This window comes from Schistocerca serialis, chromosome 9 (genome assembly GCF_023864345.2).
Source record: "Schistocerca serialis cubense isolate TAMUIC-IGC-003099 chromosome 9, iqSchSeri2.2, whole genome shotgun sequence".
Classification (NCBI taxonomy): Eukaryota; Metazoa; Arthropoda; class Insecta; order Orthoptera; family Acrididae; genus Schistocerca; species Schistocerca serialis.
In genome coordinates, this window is record NC_064646.1 from 259,041,698 (window position 1) to 259,064,118 (window position 22,421).

General features: G+C 43.8%; 1 protein-coding gene across 1 annotated transcript in view; it reads right to left on the reverse strand.

The window, feature by feature from the left end:
* The window catches only part of LOC126419109 (uncharacterized protein CG3556-like), a 614,423-nt gene that overhangs the window by 93,775 nt on the left and 498,227 nt on the right, over positions 1–22,421 (reverse strand). Inside the window, exons 5-6 of the mRNA XM_050086207.1 lie at positions 21,116–21,219; positions 12,278–12,421 (exon numbers count right to left, since the gene is read on the reverse strand). Coding sequence (XP_049942164.1) covers positions 12,278–12,421; positions 21,116–21,219 — 248 coding nt within the window. The remainder of the gene's footprint in view (positions 1–12,277; positions 12,422–21,115; positions 21,220–22,421) is intronic.

Sequence of the window (22,421 nt, forward strand, 5' to 3'; positions counted from 1 at the left end):
GCGCCACAACGGAGTAACATTTCGCCAGCTGAAAGAGCTGCTCTCCGCAGCCTGAGAGAAGATACTAGCTCAGTCGTACTGCCTGCGGATAAGGGTAACGCCACAGTTCTTCTGACAAGAGAAGCCTACAACGAGAAGATATATTGTCAGCTAAATGATTCTACGTACCGTAGAATTGAAAAGGACCCAACAAGCCGAATATCAAGGAAAACTACTACCCTTTTGAACGACTGTTCTCTACCTGAAGAAGTTATCAAGAGATTGAGACCACACAATGCAGTACCACCAAGACTCTACGGTCTTCCGAAGATACACAAGGATGGTGCCCCACTACGATTAATAGTGAGTAATATTGGTGCTGCGACCTATTCTACAGCAAAATATCTGGCCTCATTACTAAAGCCGTATGTGGGTAAGTGTTGCCACCATATACGTAATTCCGAGGATTTTGTCAATCGCTTGAAGGAAGTTAAGCTTAGCAGCTCGGATTTATTAGTCAGCTTTGATGTGGTCTCACTTTTTACCAAAGTGCCTTTAATGGAATCATTACATCTTATTGGTAACTTATTCAGTGCAGAAATGACGGCCTTGTTTGAACATATACTCTCCTCAACGTACTTTTTATTCAATGACGAATTCTTTGAACAAACAGAGGGCGTCGCCATGGGGAGCCCTTTGTCGCCTGTGGTAGCTAATCTCTTTATGGAGGACTTTGAGGAGAAAGCACTTGAGTCTGCTGTTTTAAAGCCTACGGTCTTCTGGCGGTACGTAGATGATACTTTTGCTGTATGGCCTCATGGCAGACAGGAACTGGAGAAATTCCTTCATCACTTAAACTCATTACATGAGAACATCAAATTTACGATGGAGATTGAAAAAGAGGGCACTTTACCATTTCTAGACGTGCTAGTACGCCGTAAAAATGATGGGTCATTAGGACATTCTGTGTACAGGAAAGCGACTCACACAGATCTGTATCTCCAGGCGTCAAGCTGCCATCACCCAGCGCAAACAGCCGGTGTTCTCAGTACCTTAATACATCGAGCGCATATAATATCGGATGATGAAAACCTCCACGCAGAATTAGAACACTTGGAGAAGGTTTTCAAAGAGAATGGCTACACTTCTCGCCAAATAAGGAAGGCCATGCGCAACTATCATAACGAGAAGCAACGCACTGAGCACGCAGATGATGACTTTAAATCAACTGCGTTCCTTCCATACGCCGGGAATGTGTCGTCGAAAATAGGCCGATTACTGAAGAAAAATAAAATCAAGGTTATCTTCCGTCCACCAGCAAAGAACCGGGCCCTGGTTGGATCCGTTAAAGACGATTTACAACTGAAGAAGGCAGGCGCCTACAAAATTCCCTGTGAATGTGGCGCTGCATATATTGGCCAGACGACAAGAACTGTCCATGAACGATGTATAGAACATGAAAGATACACCCGTCTGCAGCAACCGTCAAAATCGGCAGTAGCAGAGCACTGTATTTCTTTGGGACATTCAATGGAATACAATGTAACAAAACTTTTATCCCCGGTTTCCGGTTTTTGGGATTCCGTAATCAAGGAATCAGTGGAAATACGTCTTGCCAATAATCTTATAAATCGTGACAACGGCTTTCAGCTGGATAAAAATTGGAATCCTGTTATTAAAATTATACAATCACAGCGGAATCGACAGTGTCATTCGATACTCAATGACTAGATGAACCTTTATTTCCACCACCGAGGGCAGCACGTACAACTCGGCTATGCTGCGCATGTCAACACCTGACGCATGCGCTGTAGGATGAAAGTACATTTCACATGCGCGAGATTCGGCATAAATACCGCGACTGTACCTGGGCTCTTCAGTAGTTGTGTACTCACCTGATGATGGCCGGACGTCTCTGGGCCGAAATATCGTGGCAGAATGTCGACGGGATCCGGCTGCATACCCGGAAATTATTAGAAGAAAGGTACTTCTTGGGTCAGATACATGGATGACATTCTATGCTTAATAGATGAACCTCAGGCAAAAATTGACCAGTTGAATACAGATATAAACACAATTCACAGAAAGATAAGATTCACAATGGAAAAAGAACAGAACAACCAAATAAACTTTTTAGATATAACCACTAAACAATCAGCACTCAGATACATGCTTCGTAGACTCAGCACAGAACATTACCAGAAAGAACTAGACATCATCACACAAATAGCAACAAACAATGGGTACAAATGGTTCAAATGGCTCTGAGCACTATGGGACTTAACATCTGTGGTCATCAGTCCCCTAGAACTTAGAACTACTTAAACCTAACTAACCTAAGGACATCACACACATCCATGCTCGAGGCAGGATTCGAACCTGCGACCGTAGCAGTCGCGCTGTTCCGGACTGAGCGCCTAGAACCGCTAGACCACCGCGGCCGGCAAACAATGGGTACAATAGGGATCTAGTCACCAAATTAAACAAAAGTTATGGCAATTACAGTGGTATGTAACGTATACAGTGAACTGAAAGTGAACTTTAAGAGAAAAATGGACAACTCATGTAATATTTCAGGACACCCACTGCAGATGCCTTGTAAAAAAGGCGAAACGCGTCTGGGTGCATAAATAAAAATAAAAAATCTCGATGTGCAGCATGCAAAAAGTGTATTTTCTTTGAAAACGACTGCAACTCTATCAATCAATGCCATGACGAAAAACAGTCTGCATAAGGGCCAGATTTGGACCAATACGCTATTGGCTTGCTCAATTTGTCAAGTTCTTTTTCTTGAATTAAATGGTCAAATTTCTCTGAGTCTGTTATCGTCTGTTCGTCTGTACATGTACATCTAGCGATTTCCGTTGCAATCGTATAACTTCTTAGTGGTGAGTAGTTTTTATTTGCGGGAGAGAGTATTTTAAAATACAGCCCGGTGGAATGATGTCTTTACTCGAATACAGAAATTTATGGAGTCAAATGGCTCCTACTTTCAAGGCGACCACCACTAACAGAACATCTTTTGGTTTGTACACAAGTACTGAGTTGTTCTCAGCTTCAAAATGATATCGAAAGCGCAATGTAAACTCTTTTGCTTATGTAGGTAAGCAACTTCCTGCTTCGCGTGCCGCCAGCGGGCACGTTCCGTTCCTATCGCACCGATTTAACTGCGATGCGAGTGACCTCACACTCAGTCGTTTACGACTGGTAGCTGCAGGATGGCGTTCCAAGGACAAGTGGTGTCAGTTATATGGGACATTCCTGTAATATGCATTAGGCAAGACTGAATATTATTCTTTTATATCAACATACATGCTCGAGAACCGTGACGCCCATATTTGATAAAAGACGGCCCTGGAACTTGGTCTGCTACTTCTTACTGCAGAATTCACGAACAAAGTGAGACAACTGAGCCGTGGCCATCGGCGCTCGATGGCCGTATTTGGTGAGCGCTTTGTGTGTAGACTGTGTGAACACTTGTTTAAATCTATCTGCTGTGCTGCACTGTTTCTTATGTTATTTGTTTTAAGTTTGAGCTAAACCCGGCTTCATTCACAGAATTTACCGGTTCCAATTTGGCTAACTTACATTGCTATAGGTTTCTGTCTGTTTACATCGCAGTGATTCCTATCTACCTGTTTGAGACTGTTTTGTAATTTATTACTTGTGCGCGACTTCTGTTATTTATTTTACTGCTTGCTGCTTTAGCTATAGCCTTGTGTGCGTTATTGTTCGAAGTGTATTTATACATTCTGCTGCGGCTAGGCCTTGCGCCTACCTGGCAACTACCAACGTTACACTCGAAAGAAGCGGTCACATAACTCTTAGGGGTCAGCCTTCCCGCAGACAGACGCAAGTGGATCATGATCTGCCCGGCCACCAAGCAGCATACTCCGATAGAGTTCGCTGACCCCACGGACCTTTCGTTCCCCGTGGGCCATATGACAAAGTAATGCCTGCGGTATCTTGGCGCCCGGGCTGTATTTAGGCGTTGCAGCCATGATGAGGAGTTCTCTCTGATTGGGCTTCCTGGCCCAGGTGCCGAATGCAATCGCATTCCTTCGATCAGAAACTTACTTTGAAGCCGCAGAAATAACGACGCCGTGTTTCCAGTCACTGATCAGTTAGTAAAATTGTAAGATTTCTTGTCTTTGTTTCTACCCTGGACCTGAATTTTATTCCTCATACTGGAGCTTTGAACCGAGTCTACCCTTCTAGGATTTCAACTCGTACCGAGTCTAAATACATCAACATTTTAACCTCGTACTGTCCCGTGGGAACTTGAAATCTCTCCAACTGGGTGCTGTGTATTCACTAATTAGTGATATGTTCTAGCTTTGACTCTTTTTCTTGCTTAAGGCCTTCAGATGATACCGATGCTTATTCGTTCATCCAAGAAGTAACGCGTTCAGCCCTTCTGCCTCCCTATGAATATTGCTGTCATTTGATTACTCAAGAAAAGATTTCCTCCCCTTACGATTTATTTCGTTTTCAAGCAGAAAGTGACTTTCTAAAATAATTAATTCTTACATTGTATTTAACGTAAGTCGGAGAAGAAGGATTCTCTCTCATTATTTAAAACAAATCTACGTTAATATTTCTTATCCGCCAAAGTAGGCAGACACAACACATTCCTTTACAGAAATAGATTGAATCATTCGCATCCAACTTAGAGATCAAGTAATATTTCTCTTATGCTTATATTTCACCTCATTTTATAATTACCCATCGATTGTTTTGATTTTCCTTCGGAATATGTGTTTCTGTCTGTTTTTGTTCGGCCTGAATCTGTACGGCGCTGCCTTAAATTTATTTGCGGCAAAAGCTCTGCGTAATGTTACGATATTAAACCACAAATGAAAATTTCTCAATTCTCCAATATTAAATCCTTTTGCTTGTTTTTTTTTTTTTTTTTTTTTTAACTTTCATTTGGAATTTTTATATTTCACGTGTTTAAAAGAAAAAGGAACATTAATTTTTACAACTTGTTGAATATAGTATTGTCCGGATGACGTAAATTTTTGTGTGTCATGCAACACTTCCGCTGCAGACACTCGCTTGCTGATATGCAGCACAAATCGTTTCTTTTGAGTTAGGTCCCTGATATATTTCGAAGTGGAGCCATTAACACTTCTGCAGTAGACTGCTTGTCTTCTACCACTCACTCGATGGGTTTCAAGTAAATCTGGCTTAGTGTGAGGGGGAGTCCAGGGTGAACTGTTCGTTAGTGATGCGACTAATATCGTTTGTTCTGTTTTAAAGTGACATACAAGAGTTATAGACTATCTCCAATAGTGTGTTGTAATGTACTGCATATATTCAAACACATTGCAAAATTTATGGTATTGGGGGTAAATCAAGCTTTTTTTCAAATATGTGTGCTACAATGCATGAACAGCTTTTTTTCATGTGTTGAGTCTCGTAACTGCTTTGACTAGTGTATTAACATCCAGACCCAGCGCATAAGAACAGACTCAATCCAAAATCCATTGACATAATTTCAGTGGTAGTTTAGGGATGTTTTCGGAGTATTTGATATAAGGGATCCGTGTTGTCTGTTGGTTCATTACAGAGTAATAATTCCATTATGATTTATTCGTTTTGTCAACCCTTTCCCCTTGGTTCTATGAGAATGGAGGTAAGAATGAAGGGAAGAGTGTAGGAGCCAGTAATATTCAATCCCCAAAACGTACAACACAATACACGGTCAAAACTTTACAGCTCAGAGTCGTTACGCCACTCTTACATTGGAATCAGTGATACCCACCCTAGGTGCATATCGAAGAACTCTTCTCAATAAACGTATCCACACTACTGCGTACGACTGATAACGTACAACTAACACTGCCAGAAAAAAAAACATTCCGAACAGTACTCAATACAGTGTTGAGGGTTCAAATGGCTCTGAGCGCTATGGAACTTAACATCTGAGGTCGTCAGCAGTGTTGAGGGGGAATAGTAGAAAGTTGCCATTACTGTCGTCAACAGAAAGTGCCGTTTGTGTATGGAATATGCTTATTTTCGAGCAAGGCACACATAACATAATGTCGACATTTGGACAATTGTGCAGATATTTTCAGAGTAATACAGGTCCAAAATTCAATGGAGGAGAGAAATCAGAAGAAATGCAGTTATTCTGTGACAGGTTACCGGAGACAACTGGTTTCTTACATCAAAATACGACTACATGAACGAGAGCTGTTCGGAAAGTGCGAACGATCTATCACAAAATGGAAACCACTGTGGAAATCCGATGAAGCTTTGCACATATGTGTTAGGCCGTAGATACCGTCACGTTGCTCTTCTCAGCTCTGAGCGCACAGTGAGGGCGTAAAGATGTCTAGAAAATGGTGTCTCCCGTGAAGTATGGGTCCTGCTGAGAGATTTCGCCTGATTTCCTGCAGCCCCACCTAAAGTAACTGTCACGCATTTTCTTCTTCATGACAGTCCTTAGCCGCACCCTGCAGATGTTATGAGGACGCTCCTGGCAGCATTTTCGGTGGGAATATGTTTGATTAGTTCTTCTGATTTTCTTCTCTGCTTAAAGGAACGTCTGGCAATGAAGACAACATTTTGACGCAGACGTCAAGCTGCAGTCCAGCGTAGAAAATTGTCGGAAACCACAGGAGGTCAACTTGTTTGACGAGGGTATTGATAAGTTGGTACAACGGAGCGGTGACTATATGTGCCTGGAAGATGTAGCTAACTGTTGCAAATTAAACAGTGTGGCACGTCATGAGGATCCTCGGCATCGACACTCAGTAATTCAGCTCTGGGACTGATTTGCCCTGCTGCGAAATATTGCTGCCCAGCGTGGATAAATAATACCTTCACAAGATTTGTTGACACAAAACTCAACCATGTTACGCGTCTTATAGTAGCTGTAATCAGACCTACACCAACTTTACGACTACCGATACTTAGCCACATACCACCTCCATCTCTGCGGTGGGAAAGTGCACTCGCGCGGGAGTACAAAAAATGCATGTAAAGCCTCATCTCCTTGTTCACGCTGACCAACAGTAAAAGAAAGCTTCGCTCTCACCACCCAAGTCTGGAAACTGCAGGGATGTTAGTTGACAACGGCTTTAATCTTCATAACTGCTGGTAGTTCTTACTACGACAAAACAGTTTAAGATGCCGTACATATCGACCAAGCAATCTGGCTTTGAGTTGCCACGCAAGATTTGGTCGATTTTTAACCGAATAGGAACCAACGCTGGCAGTTGCACTGGTTCTCCACACAGCTGGAAGAAAATAACTTCTCCAGGTTGAGACTGTGGCGCTGGAAACAGACTGTTCGCCATGTAATTCAAGAATGCTTTGTGGGCTCTTTCCTTGGCGATCCAACAGAGCTCCTGCTGATGACGAAGTAATCAATACACTACACTCGTGGCCTGGATATTACTTTGTATTTTGAGATAACTGTAAATAGTAATTTTCAGTGAAATAGCCATTCGCTAACCTATACAAATAAAAGGTTTGTTCAAAATAATATATCTCTGAAAGTTCCTCACCGATCGCTTTGAAATTTTGACCGACGTTGCGTTCCAATACGCGCCTGTTTCTATTTACTTACTGGAGCGCCATATGGTGTATATATATATATATATATATATATACTCCATGTATCATTCCCGTCGGTGTGTAAATACAAATATGTATTTGAATGAAACGTTATGTCAAAATTTCAAAGGATTCGATGAAAAACATTCGGAGGTCTAAGATAATAAATAAACAAATACTAGATTTTTGGAAATAATGTATTATATACTTATTTATATACCATATGGGGCTCCAGTAGGCATGTAAAAAGACGCGCGTTATGGAATTGAAGGAGATTTAAGAATTTGAACAAACGAACATTTACATGTATATAGAAAATAAATGTAAATGCTCATTTGTTCAATATTGTAAATATGGAAAAGTTTTTCACTGATTGCTTTTAAATTTTGACACAACGTAGCATTTAGAGTATGTAAAAGTCTCTATAAAACTATTTTTGATATATGTAATATATGAATAAATATTTAATATGTAAAGGGAAGTCGTTATTACCAAACATATCGAAAGGCTCTTGACCGGTTTACTTCAAGTTTTTACACAGTACCCTATTAAACATTAGGAAGAACACAGGCTATGTATTTTTAATAGAGCTCTGCATTTCGATGAAAACAACCGCTCGAGAATTTCCCATTTCTTGCCGCTGCTCGACGGCTGGGAAAGGCCCACGCTGCGATACGCCTGTGGCCGTCTAATGCACCACGTGGTCGGTTGTCCTCCACCTCTCGGTTATCGGTTGGACTGTCGAACACTGCCTGGCGCTCGAGCGTACTCACAATCTCGGCCGGTGACAGTACAACCACCGCGCACTATACAGTGCCGAATCGCATTAAAAACCGTGTGTAAACGCAGTTGACGACCTGGCTTTGAGCAGCGCAGACAGCGTTATGGATAACCCAAGTATAGGTCGTAAACGTTCCATTCATGAAACGAAGAGAAGTATTATGGAGAGAATTAGGAGCGGCTCATTAGTCCTGAAGAAGAAAGACATGTCGGAAGAGGAGGCGAAAAGTGAAGCTTGGAAATCGTTTGCAGTTGTAGTGGATCCTGTCACGCAGACTTCTGCTGGTTTCGTGCAATGTACCACATGTGATACCATACTTTCGTATCAGTCAAGCACAACAGATATGATTCGTCACTGCAAAAGTAAATGCGGAGCAGAAGTCCACTGGACACTTGCAGTACCAAGTAACATAAAGAAAGTTGTTGATAGGTTGGTCGATATGAGTGGAATAGATTTGCTACCGTTAAATACTTGTAGTAAGATTGGGTTCAAGAATTATTCGCAGGGGCTCATCAATGCTGGCGCCACTTACGGCAAAGTCAGTGTAGAAGATGTTCTTGCGCACCCTACCACTGTATCGCGGCATATTAAAGAAAATATAGACAAAATACGGGTGAAAATGTTGCCCAAGCTAATATGTGCCTTAAAGAACAAAATGTGCGCTTTAGACGCTGATCTGTGGTCAGATAACTACAAGAAGAGAAATTTTTTGACTGTGACGTCGCATTATGTGAATGATGAGTGGCAGCTAGAAACGCTTGTTTTGATAACAACCGTGTTTCCGGACGTACCTAAGACATAAGAGAACATACTGCACGAAATCGAAGAGCGGATGCTTGCGTTGGGAATTAACAAGAATGATCTTACGAAATGTTACTTTGTCACCGACCAAGGAGCTAATATGAAGAAGGCACTTGAATCTTACGACTGTTTGCCTTGCTTTGATCACTGCTTGATGACTGCGCTTCGTCACACATTTCAAGAGGCGTTTTTAGAAGACGAAGCCCCTGAAATCCTGTCGTGTCTACTATCAGTAAGAGTTATAGTATGCTATTTGAAGAGATCGGGTCACTCGGAGCGTCTGCGGCACTCTGTGAAGCAAGAAGCTGTAACTCGGTGGAACAGTATACTGTTAATGCTCAATTCCGTCATAAGTCAAATCGACGATATTCGAGATCTACTAGAATCCCGGGGGCAATCGACACTCTCAGAAACTTTCCAAGAAGGGTGCGTACGAGACGTTTTAGCTTTTCTAACCCCCCTTTAAAGATGCGAGTTTGGATTTGGAAACTGCAAAGATAACAACGCTGGAACGTGTGCTGCCGTGGTACAAGTCTGTTACATCATTGTGAACCAATAGACAGTGACAACGAGGTAAGAACACTTTCTATAGGTTACGATCCTTTACACAACTGTTGAATTATCAGAGTGCAGTTATGAATATGGGGTTCCCTTTTCAGCTCATGGCGAAAATAAAAAGGAGAGCAGCATACTTCATCACAGAGAAGTGCAAAATTGAGGCTATCCATTACGTTGCCACGGTTCTATGGCCATCACGGCGTCATTTGAAGAAACTCACAGCAGACGAAAAGCAAGCCGCGTATGCTGAAGTTCGACGATTGTACTCGGAACTGCCCGAAAATGGCAAGGTTCATTCACTGAAACCAATTAGTAAACGAATGTTTGTTTGTCTAATCTGCCATCTTTCGTTAGCTCAACATTTATTACGTCTACAATGTGATATTTGGGAAAGGTTTCGCAGCTTAAACATTCCACAATGCCTTTTGATGTAATTTGTGGGATATATATATATAAAATGTCACCGTAAATATAGTCGTTTAGTAACCAGTAATTCTAACTTCGGTGTATATATATTCGAAGGTGACAGGAATATCTTACGGATGTTTTCATTCATGTTTAGAGTCCACTCAAGGAAACAGTGACCAAGTTCTTCCCATGAAAAAGTGCAGGATGGACTGGAGTTCGGATGAGGACGACGAAGATGGACACACAGTTACTACCAATGAACTCGATAGGTACCTTTCGCTCTCCAAATCAGACTGTAGCTGTGCCGAAGGACAAATTTTGCAGTGGTGGAAAACGGACGCGGGGTTATTTCCAAGGCTGTCGGTAGTAGCCAGAAGAGTTCTCAGTATTCCTGCCACTACTGCTGCCAGCGAGAGAAATTTTAGCCAGGACGGTCACATGCTGTCCAGCAAAAGATCGTGCCTGGAATCAAACAAGGTGGATGATCTCTTATTGATCCATCACAATTACGTTAGTATTCACAACATACCACGTAATAACAAGGAAGGAAACATTCCTCAAACTCTATAAATGTATGATTCCACTTTCATTGACTTCACAGGAAGTAGTTCAAACCTCCAGCTGTAGTAATAGCTCCAGGAACACAAATGACGCCTGTGTAGCAGGGAGGCCCAATGACGAAAAACGAATTGTATAGTCATGATTCATTTGTAACGTTGTTTACAGGTCATAATTTGCTCAGAAATTAACGTTTGTGCAACAAAATTTCGTGAGTATTACTTTTAACTCCGTCATTCCTTCCCGATCCTGCATTCAATATTAGTACAACGTATACGTGGCCGATTTTGGAGATAGGCTACACATAGTCCATGATTAAACTACTGTGTTCCCGTTCGTCTACCGAACGGAACAAGATACTAAATACAGACATTACAGTTTTTAACGTTAAAGTTACTGGAATATATGATAACCTCAAAGGCGAAAGTCCAGTAGTCTGCAACATATTAACATACATCAAATGTAACATATGCAGGTGTATTATTTAGGTCATAGAACTGATAGTAAACAACGAAAGACATTTGTAAAAGAAATAAGTGAAGCGGTGGCCTCTGATCTCAAGGAGAGTGACGAAGCGCCGCTCGCTGGCACTGAGTCCACCGGTTACTGGCGACCGGCCGAGCGTCTGGCGCACTCGGCCGAGCGCTGGCGATCGGCTGCCCACAGTCGCCGGAAGAGGACGCTCGGCCGCATACTCCCGAGAGCCAGAGGGGCGAGCGGGACTCGCCGGTAAAAATCGGAGCTAATGCAGACCTCTAATTTTTAATACGTATAATATATATAAAATATGTAATAATGAAACATTATCAGCAAAGAGGAATGTTGTATTAAGGCTTATCGGCTTATAATTACTACCAAAGACTCTGAATTTGCAATAACAGTATACAAGGCTCGAGATCAAAGAGAGGAGGAAAAGGGAAACGGAAAGAGGGGTGGGAGGAAATGGACACAGAAAGAGGAAAGGAGAAGATGGCCAGAGAGAGGTGGCACGAGGAATGGGAAGGGGGGAGGGGGCAAGAGGAGGTGACGGACAGAGAGAGGGGGGAGGGGGGGGAGGAGGAGAGCGTGGACAGAGAGAGACGGAGGAGGAGAGGGACGGACTGGAGGGATGAGATTGGGACGTATATCTAGTTCTCTCAGCACGAGCTCTCATACATATTTCTCTTTTCTTTCTTTTCTTTTTAATCAGACTGAGCCACAGCTACGTGTCACTGGGAAGAACTAGCAAATAAATCAAATGTGAAGGCTACTTACAATCATTTAAAAAAAACTGGCACTTTTAGTTTGAAGCAGGACAAGTACAGATCGGGTAAAATAAAATTGCCTCGGAAAATATTTTGTGCACCTGAAGATAGGCAATCCAACTTGCGTCACCTGCGCCAGTAGCAGATGTTGTAAATTGGGTTGCCTGTCTTAAGGGACATGGAACATTTTCGTGGCCCGTTTCATCTTGCCCACTCTGTATTATGATCGAGAGAATAAATTTTTTTGGCAGTAATACGCTATGCTGTGCATATCTGTATAATTTGCTACAGTACGTTTCTATCTGAAGTGTTAGTAATCACAGACTACTTGCGCTCGCCGCCTGGCCTGCTAGGCTGCACTGCACTGCACTGCGCCTCTTACCCGTGTCGTGTGCGGCGACGCTGTCGACGACGTCGCTGAGGCGGCGGATCTGTCGGCGGCGCACGTTGTGGCCCGCGCTGCAGACGGCCAGCGAGCTGAGCGCGTAGTCCGCCTCCAGGCCCGCCTCGTGGTTATGCAGCATGTCTGCCGCAACACACACACACTTGCATCACCACTACCATTCCTCGTACTGACTCCTGTGTTACGCTGATTCTTTTTCTGGTTTTGAACTACCATAACGTGCCTGACGAATAGTTATGCTACAAGAGTAGAAGTTGAGAATACCTCTTCAGTTGTAAAGCTCTTATCATTTATCATGTTGATAACTTTGTGCTGCGACCCCGAACGCCGCTATGGACGAGTCCTGGACGCGGCCTACCGCCGAGGAGCACAGAGCAGAGTATTGCGTCCTGTACTCGTCCCTAGCTGCCCTCGGGGTGGCAGCACAAAGTTATCAACATGGTGATGGACGTGTAAGAACCTGGAACGGGTCGTGATTTAAGCATTGGTAGATAAAAAGAACCTTACAGATGTAATGGTTCTCTATTTACCTATTTACGTTACCATTACGGCACTCCAACCCCAGTACTCGATACCAGTAATATCGTACTACTTTTCTGCGAAGTAACAGACATATTTTTGTGACAATATTCACATTTGGTTTTATTAATGTATAGGTACTCCGATGTATCGGTATATTACAATGATATGGTTCTTGTGTGTATTCATATCTGTGAGACTGTCATAATCTTTGACTTACTTGTAACCATTTTGGCGCGAATGCGCCCAGAGCAGTCTTTGTTTCACTTTGCAGAAGTTAATTTGTTATTTCGCTTTGTAAAATAAGTCAAGTCTTGTGTTTGGTTAAAGTGGAAAGTAAATATATGAAGATTGATACAAAACTGTTTTCTTGATGATGTGACAATTAAGAAGAAGTATATGTGAATTTACAAGAAGTTTAATAAAAATGTGGATCGTGAACACCAAGTCAAAAATTATTTCTACCATACCATTGTTCTGATCTGGGATTGTTTGATCATTAAGAATTTCCTGAAAAACGCATTTGTTAGGTCTTCTAATATTGCTAAAACGCAGATCTGGACCTTCTAGCAGTCAAAGTGGAATCACCCTAGAATCAACAAGATGAGCCCTAACAACTTCGACGAAATCTACGTGGGAATCCGTTAAAGATAAGTGCCAAAATTAATGACTTTTTTTATAGTGACTTCATTATTTCCATTCTGACCATACCATCCACAGTCAATAACTCTGTTATTGCCCGATAAAGCGAACATATGCTTCGTGAGAAACATTATTAATCTGATTTGTAACCAACTTTGCAAGTGTTAGACAGATGCACCGCTATTTCGCCCTCTACTACACTCCTGGAAATTGAAATAAGAACACCGTGAATTCATTGTCCCAGGAAGTGGAAACTTTATTGACACATTCCTGGGGTCAGATACATCACATGATCACACTGACAGAGCCACAGGCACATAGACACAGGCAACAGAGCATGCACAATGTCGGCACTAGTACAGTGTATATCCACCTTTCGCAGCAATGCAGGCTGCTATTCTCCCATGGAGACGATCGTGGAGATGCTGGATGTAGTCCTGTGGAACGGCTTGCCATGCCATTTCCACCTGGCGCCTCAGTTGGACCAGCGTTCGTGCTGGACGTGCAGACCGAGTGAGACGACGCTTCATCCAGTCCCAAACATGCTCAATGGGGGACAGATCCGGAGGTCCTGCTGGCCTGGGTAGTTGACTTACACCTTCTAGAGCACGTTGGGTGGCACGGGATACATGCGGACGTGCATTGTCCTGTTGGAACAGCAAGTTCCCTTGCCGGTCTAGGAATGGTAGAACGATGGGTTCGATGGCGGTTTGGATGTACCGTGCACTATTTAGTGGCCCCTCGACGATCACCAGTGGTGTACGGCCAGTGTAGGAGATCGCTCCCCACACCATGATGCCGGGTGTTGGCCCTGTGTGCCTCGGTCGTATGCAGTCCTGATTGTGGCGCTCACCTGCACAGCGCCAAACACGCATACGACCATCATTGGCACCAAGGCAGAAGCGACTCTCATCGCTGAAGACGACACGTCTCCATTCGTCCCTCCATTCACGCCTGTCGCGACACCACTGGAGCCGGGCTGCACGATGTTGGGGCGTGAGCGGAAGACGGCCTAACGGTGTGCGGGACCGTAGCCCAGCTTCATGGAGACGGTTGCGAATGGTCCTCGCCGATACCCCAGGAGCAACAGTGTCCCTAATTTGCTGGGAAGTGGCGGTGCGGTCCCCTACGGCACTGCGTAGGATCCTACGGTCTTGGCGTGCATCCGTGCGTCGCTGCGGTCCGGTTCCAGGTCGATGGGCTCGTGCACCTTCCGCTGACCACTGGCGACAACATCGATGTACTGTGGAGACCTCACGCCCCACTTGTTGAGCAATTCGGCGGTACGTCCACCCGGCCTCCCGCATGCCCACTATACGCCCTCGCTCAAAGTCCGTCAACTGCACATACGGTTCACGTCCACGCTGTCGCGGCATGCTACCAGTGTTAAAGACTGCGATGGAGCTCCGTATGCCACGGCAAACTGGCTGACACTGACGGCGGCGGTGCACAAATGCTGCGCAGCTAGCGCCATTCGACGGCCAACACCGCGGTTCCTGGTGTGTCCGCTGTGCCGTGCGTGTGATCATTGCTTGTACAGCCCTCTCGCAGTGTCCGGAGCAAGTATGGTGGGTCTGACACACCGGTGTCAATGTGTTCTTTTTTCCATTTCCAGGAGTGTATAATGCTCAATTGCGGATGTTCCTCCAGCAGAATTGTTCTACATCTACATGTACATTTATACTCCGCAAGCCACCCAGCGGTGTGTGGCGGAGGGCACTTTACGTGCCACTGTCATTACCTCCCTTTCCTGTTCCAGTCGCGTATGGTTCGCGGGAAGAACGACTGTCTGAAAGCCTCCGTGCGCGCTATAATCTCTCTAATTTTACATTCGTGATCTCCTCGGGAGGTATAAGTAGGGGGAAGCAATATATTCGATACCTCATCCAGAAACGCACCCTCTCGAAACCTGGCGAGTAAGCTACACCGCGATGCAGAGCGCCTCCCTTGCAGAGTCTGCCACTTAGTTTGTTAAACATCTCCGTAACGCTATCACGGTTACCAAATAACCCTGTGACGAAAGGCGCCGCTCTTCTTTGGATCTTCTCTATCTCCTCCGTCTCCTCCGTCAACCCGATCTGGTACGGATCCCACACTGATGAGCAATACTCAAGTATAGGTCGAACGAGTGTTTTGTAAGCCACCTCCTTTGTTGATGGACTACATTTTCTAAGGACTCTCCCAATGAATCTCAACCTGGTACCCGCCTTACCAACAATTAATTTTATATGATCATTCCACTTCAAATCGTTCCGCACGCATACTCCCAGATATTTTACAGAAGTAACTGCTACCAGTGTTTGTTCCTCTAACATATAATCATACAATAAAGGATCCTTCTTTCTATGTATTCGCAATGCATTACATTTGTCTATGTTAAGGGTCAGTTGCCACTCCCTGCACCAAGTGCCTATCCGCTGCAGATCTTCCTGCATTTCACTACAATTTTCAAATGCTGCAACTTCTCTGTATACTACAGCATCATCCGCGAAAAGCCGCATGGAACTTCCGACACTGTCTACTAGGTCATTTATATATATTGTGAAAAGCAATGGTCCCATAACACTCCACTGTGGCACGCCAGAGGTTACTTTAACGCCTGTAGACGTCTCTCCATTGAAAACAACATGCTGTGTTCTGTTTGCTAAAAACTCTTCAATCCAGCCACACAGCTGGTCTGATATTCCGTAGGCTCTTACTTTGTTTATCAGGCGACAGTGCGGAACTGTATCGAACGCCTTCCGGAAGTCAAGAAAAATAGCATCTACCTGGGAGCCTGTATCTAATATTTTCTGGGTCTCATGAACAAATAAAGCGAGTTGGGTCTCACACGATCGCTGCTTCCGGAATCCATGTTGATTCCTACATAGTAGATTCTGGGTTTCCAAAAACGACATGATACTCGAGCAAAAAACATGTTCTAAAATTCTACAACAGATCAACGTCAGAGATATAGGTCTATAGTTTTGCGCATCTGCTCGACGACCCTTCCTGAAGACTGGGACTACCTGTGCTCTTTTCCAATCATTTGGAATCTTCCGTTCCTCTAGAGACTTGCGGTACACGCCTGTTAGAAGGGGGCAAGTTCTTTCGCGTACTCTGTGTAGAATCGAATTGGTATCCCGTCAGGTCCAGTGGACTTTCCTCTGTTGAGTGATTCCAGTTGCTTTTCTATTCCTTGGACACTTATTTCGATGTCAGCCATTTTTTCGTTTGTGCGAGGATTTAGAGAAGGAACTGCAGTGCGGTCTTCCTCTGTGAAACAGCTTTGGAAAAAGGTGTTTAGTATTTCAGCTTTACGCGTGTCATCCTCTGTTTCAATGCTATCATCATCCCGGAGTGACTGGATATGCTGTTTCGAGCCACTTACTGATTTAACGTAAGACCAGAACTTCCTAGGATTTTCTGTCAAGTCGGTACATAGAATTTTACTTTCGAATTCACTGAACGCTTCACGCATAGCCCTCCTTACGTTAACTTTGACATCGTTTAGCTTCTGTTTGTCTGAGAGGTTTTGGCTGCGTTTAAGCTTGTAGTGAAGCTCTCTTTGCTTTCGCAGTTGTTTCCTAACTTTGTTGTTGAACCACGGTGGGTTTTTCCCGTCCCTCACAGTTTTACTCGGCACGTACCTGTCTAAAACGCATTTTACGATTGCCTTGAACTTTTTCCATAAACACTCAACATTGTCAGTGTCAGAACAGAAATTTTCGTTTTGATCTGTTAGGTAGTCTGAAATCTGCCTTCTATTACTCTTGCTAAACAGATAAACCTTCCTCCCTTTTTTTATATTCCTATTAACTTCCATATTCAGGGATGCTGCAACGGCCTTATGATCACTGATTCCCTGTTCTGCACATACAGAGTCGAAAAGTTCGGGTCTGTTTGTTATCAGTAGGTCCAAGATGTTATCTCTACGAGTCGGTTCTCTGTTTAATTGCTCGAGGTAATTTTCGGATAGTGCACTCAGTATGTCACTCGATGTGCTGTCCCTACCACCCGTCCTAAACATCTGAGTGTCCCAGTCTATATCTGGTAAATTGAAATCTCCACCTAAGACTATAACATGCTGAGAAAATTTATGTGAAATGTATTCCAAATTTTCTCTCAGTTGTTCTGCCACTAATGCTGCTGAGTCGGGAGGTCGGTAAAAGGAGCCAATTATTAACCTAGCTCGGTTGTTGAGTGTAACCTCCACCCATAATAATTCACAGGAACTATCCACTTCTACTTCACTACAGGATAAACTACTACTAACAGCGACGAACACTCCACCACCGGTTGCATGCAACCTATCCTTTCTAAACACCGTCTGTACCTTTGTAAAAATTTCGGCAGAATTTATCTCTGGCTTCAGCCAGCTTTCTGTACCTATAACGATTTCAGCTACGGTGCTTTCTATCAGCGCTTGAAGTTCCGGTACTTTACCAACGCAGCTTCGACAGTTTAAAGTTACAATACCGATTGCTGCTTGGTCCCCGCATGTATTGACTTTGCCTCGCACCCGTTGAGGCTGTTGCCCTTTCTGTACTTGCCCAAGGCCATCTAACCTAAAAAACCGCCCAGCCCACGCCACACAACCCCTGCTACCCGTGTGGCCGCTTGTTGCGTCTAGTGGGCTCCTGACCTATCCAGCGGAACCCGAAACCCCACCACCCTATGGCGCAAGTCGAGGAATCTGCAGCCCACACGGTCGCAGAACCGTCTCAGCCTCTGATTCAGACCCTCCACTCGGCTCTGTACCAAAGGTCCGCAGTCAGTCCTGTCGACGATGCTGCAGATGGTGAGCTCTGCTTTCATCCCGCTAGCGAGGCTGGCAGTCTTTACCAAATCAGATAGCCGCCGGAAGCCAGAGAGGATTTCCTCCGATCCATAGCGACTCACATCATTGGTGCCAACATGAGCGACCACCTGCAGATGGGTGCACCCTGTACCCTTCATGGCATCCGGAAGGACCCTTTCCACATCTGGAATGACTCCCCCCGGTATGCACACGGAGTGCACATTGGTTTTCTTCCCCTCTCTTGTTCATGCTAGTTGAACTAATGTTTTGCGAAAGAAGGAAGATGGAAGAAGTGAACCCACTTACTGATGCAAGATCCTGTAGAGGATTGTGCGCGATTCGTAATAAATTATAGTGACAAAATGAAGTACCCAGAAAGGCGGGAGGAAATGGGATGAAAGTTCAGAGAAGAGAGGGTATTCGATGTTATTTCAGTCATTACAAAATCGAGTAAAATTAACAAAGAACTTCGCAGTATGAGTCCACTTGCCGATATGACGCTGCACACACTGATCTCGATCCATGCTCTGATTTGGTTGGAGAGGGCCTCAAACTCATTGTAACTGGTCCTCTATATTCTGGACACTAGCATTGCGACGAATTTCACGACCGAGCGGGTCCCACACATGTTATATCGGGGGCAGATATGTGGAATTTGATGGCCACGGGAGTGTCTCAAAATCACGCAGACAGGTCATGGAAACAAGTGAAATGTGCCGATGAGGGAGAGGTGTCACCTTTCCAGTGTTTCGGAAAAGCACAACGGTGTTAATTCTCCCGTCATGGTTGGGGAAGCCATCGGCTATTACTTCAGGTCATGGAAATGTGATTCCACTACCGTACTTCAGGGACATCCAGCGGCCTCGTGCATTACCCCTGAAGCTACAGTATTGTGGTACTAGTTTCAGTGTTCGTCCACATAAATCAGGTGTCTCAATTGAGCCGTCTGCATGACGTTGAGGTACTCCCATGGCCAGCATGATCCCCAGATCCGCACCTGATAGAGCATGTGTGTGACCATTTGGTGCGTCAACTCCATCCCAGTGCCCAAGTGTCCTGGCTATTAAGAGCCAAATATTGAGAGCCAAATATTGAGAGCCATATATTGAGAGCCATATATTGAGAGCCGTTTACAACTCTTGTGGGCCGTCTTGCCTCAGGAGAAGATACAAAAGCTTTTTGACATCTTTCCCAACCGAATCGGTGTATGCATTCGTGCCAGAGGCGATACTACGCTATACTGATAACTGGGCACTAGAGTTGTGCTCTATCGAAATTGCTGCTCAGTAGTAGTATTGGTTCAGTACATAAATGAAGTCGTAAATGGTAGTACTACCCTAGTATTGGTAACATTGGTAGGGAAAAACATGAATGAATGTGTGAAACAGAAACTGGGAACCGACCTTTCTCCTTGTTTGTTTGTTTTGCACAAAATTAAAACCGCACATCATTCAGCATTTTCCATTATGTATTTTATATCCTTACAGAATATAAACTGCGTCTTATAAGTAATAAAATATGGTCGATTGCGTAACTTCCGCGCTTTTATGCAACCATTTTACATGCTCAAACTATTGCTTTTATTTTTTACTCAGTAAAACATTCATCATGATGAAAGGCAAGAGTTCCCTATTATTGCTGATAAATGCGAAGGTTTTTATGAATAACAGAAACATGTGTTATATAAGTTCGAGGAAGTACTGAAGCGATGTTTGATAGATTTTTGTTTTGCAATTATTTTCATTTTACCTTTTTGTTAAAGAAATTGCGTTTTCTCGCTCTGTAAGATAAGGCTGAATTGTTTTCTCTAGTTTTATTACAACATCCCTCTGTTTCACGTTACAAATCAACAAATTTCGAATAAAATCTGAATTACACGTTAGCAATTTCAATTTCGCTATTAACACTGTTTATTTTAAGTAACAGACAAGAGTATAAGTATGTAGAACGAAAGTATTCAGTACGTTACATTGCCATATATATGTCCTCTTCCAATTTCTGGACGGTTTACTGCTTCTGGTTTTTAGGGGAACCTAGTAAGATACTGATCGCATACATCCAGAAAGTAATCGTTTTGAGGTAAGCCTCGATAGTTATTCAACACATCCAATGTGCAGGTAACGTGGGTATGACTTTAACTGACCAAAGCTGCTATAATTTTTTTTTTTTTTTTAATTTGTGGTAAGATCTTATGGGACAAACTGCTTAGGCCATCGGTCCCTAAGCTTACACACTACTTAATCTAACGTAAACTGACTTACTCTATGGACAACACACCCACCCACCCCGAGGGAGAACTCGAACCTATGACGGGGGCAACCGCGCGGACCGTGACAAGACGCCGGAGACCGCGCGGCTACCCCGCGCGGCTGGAAGCTGCTAGAAAATCTACTGTAATCTACGTTTACTTATGATAGTTTTACAACTGTAGTGGGCACATACTGTCAAGTTCCTTGTTAATCTGACTGCTTTCTGTAATCACCGAAATAACACCAGATGCCTTCTCATAGCATGGAGTGTCATTTCGTTTTCTATTCGCTTTCTCACTGCTTTAGTTTTTTATGAATGGGAAAGCATAGCTCAGAGAGGTCCCGGCAGCGCACCAGTGACATAAGGACACCAATCATCACGGTACTGTTCATTGTAGTAATATCTTGTGTACAGTCCCTTTAATAGATTCATTGAATTTCCCTATAATCCACCCCAGCAAATTTAAATCTTTCTTTCGCATTACCTAGTCGAATCGGCCTTGTGTCAAGACTTTCTTTCTCTGGGAATGTATTTTTGTGGCATCGCATATTTATTTCCCAGAAGTCAGACGCGGTAAGGATGTTTGTTAGCAAAATAGAAATACAAGTGAGGCAGCGAATACTCACTGACGATGTCGTGGCCGTAGAAGTTCCTGGCGTCCTTGCAGAGCGCCGTCAGGGCCAGGCAGTAGCGAGCCAGCGTGCGAGGAGACACAGGGGCCTCGTGGTGCCTGCAACACAACGTCACATCACGACTGCCATACCCCTCTGTACACTGTATCTGACGACGAGGTGTCCGGGCTGCTAATTGTTCAGAACAATCGTCTTCATATGCAAAATGACCAAAAAGTTTAGATTTCACATTCACAGGAAGCAAAGCGAGTATAGCTCGTCAGACAAATTACTACAGTTGGCAGCAGTGGGGACTTATTGCCCGACACGCAAAGCGCTGGAAGGATCTGGATGTACCTCTGCAACAACTCACTATCGTTTTTCACTGTAGAAGTTAAAACTTTCTATTATATACAAGGAATACTGCGAAGTAATACATCTACATATACATCTACATCCACATGACTACTCTGCAATTCACATTTAAGTGCTTGGCAGAGGTTTCATCGAACCACAACCATACTATCTCTCTACCATTCCACTCCCGAACAGCGCGCGGGAAAAACTAACACCTAAACCTTTCTGTTCGAGCTCTGATTTCTCTTATTTTATTTTGATGATCATTCCTACCTATGTAGGTTGGGCTCAACAAAATATTTTCGCATTCGGAAGAGAAAGTTGGGGACTCAAATTTCGTAAATAGATCTCGCCGCGACGAAAAACGTCTTTGCTGTAATGACTTCCATCCCAATTCGCGTATCATATCTGCCACACTCTCTCCCCTGTTACGTCATAATACAAAACGAGCTGCCCTTTTTTGCACCCTTTCGATGTCCTCCGTCAATCCCACCTGGTAAGGATCCCACACCGCGCAGCAATATTCTAACAGAGGACGAACGAGCGTAGTGTAAGCTGTCTCTTTAGTGGACTTGTTGCATCTTCTAAGTGTCCTGCCAATGAAACGCAACCTTTGCCTCGCCTTCCCCACAATATTATCTATGTGGTCTTTCCAACTGAAGTTGTTCGTAATTTTAACACCCAGGTACTTAGTTGAATTGACAGCCTTGAGAATTGTACTATTTATCGAGTAATCGAATTCCAACGGATTTCTTTTGGAACTCGTGTGGATCACCTCACACTTTTCGTTATTTAGCGACAACTGCCACCTGCCACACCATACAGCAATCTTTTCTAAATCGCTTTGCAGCTGATACTGATCTTCGGATGACCTTACTAGACGGTAAATTACAGCATCATCTGCGAACAACCTAAGAGAACTGCTCAGATTGTCACCCAGGTCATTTATATAGATCAGGAACGG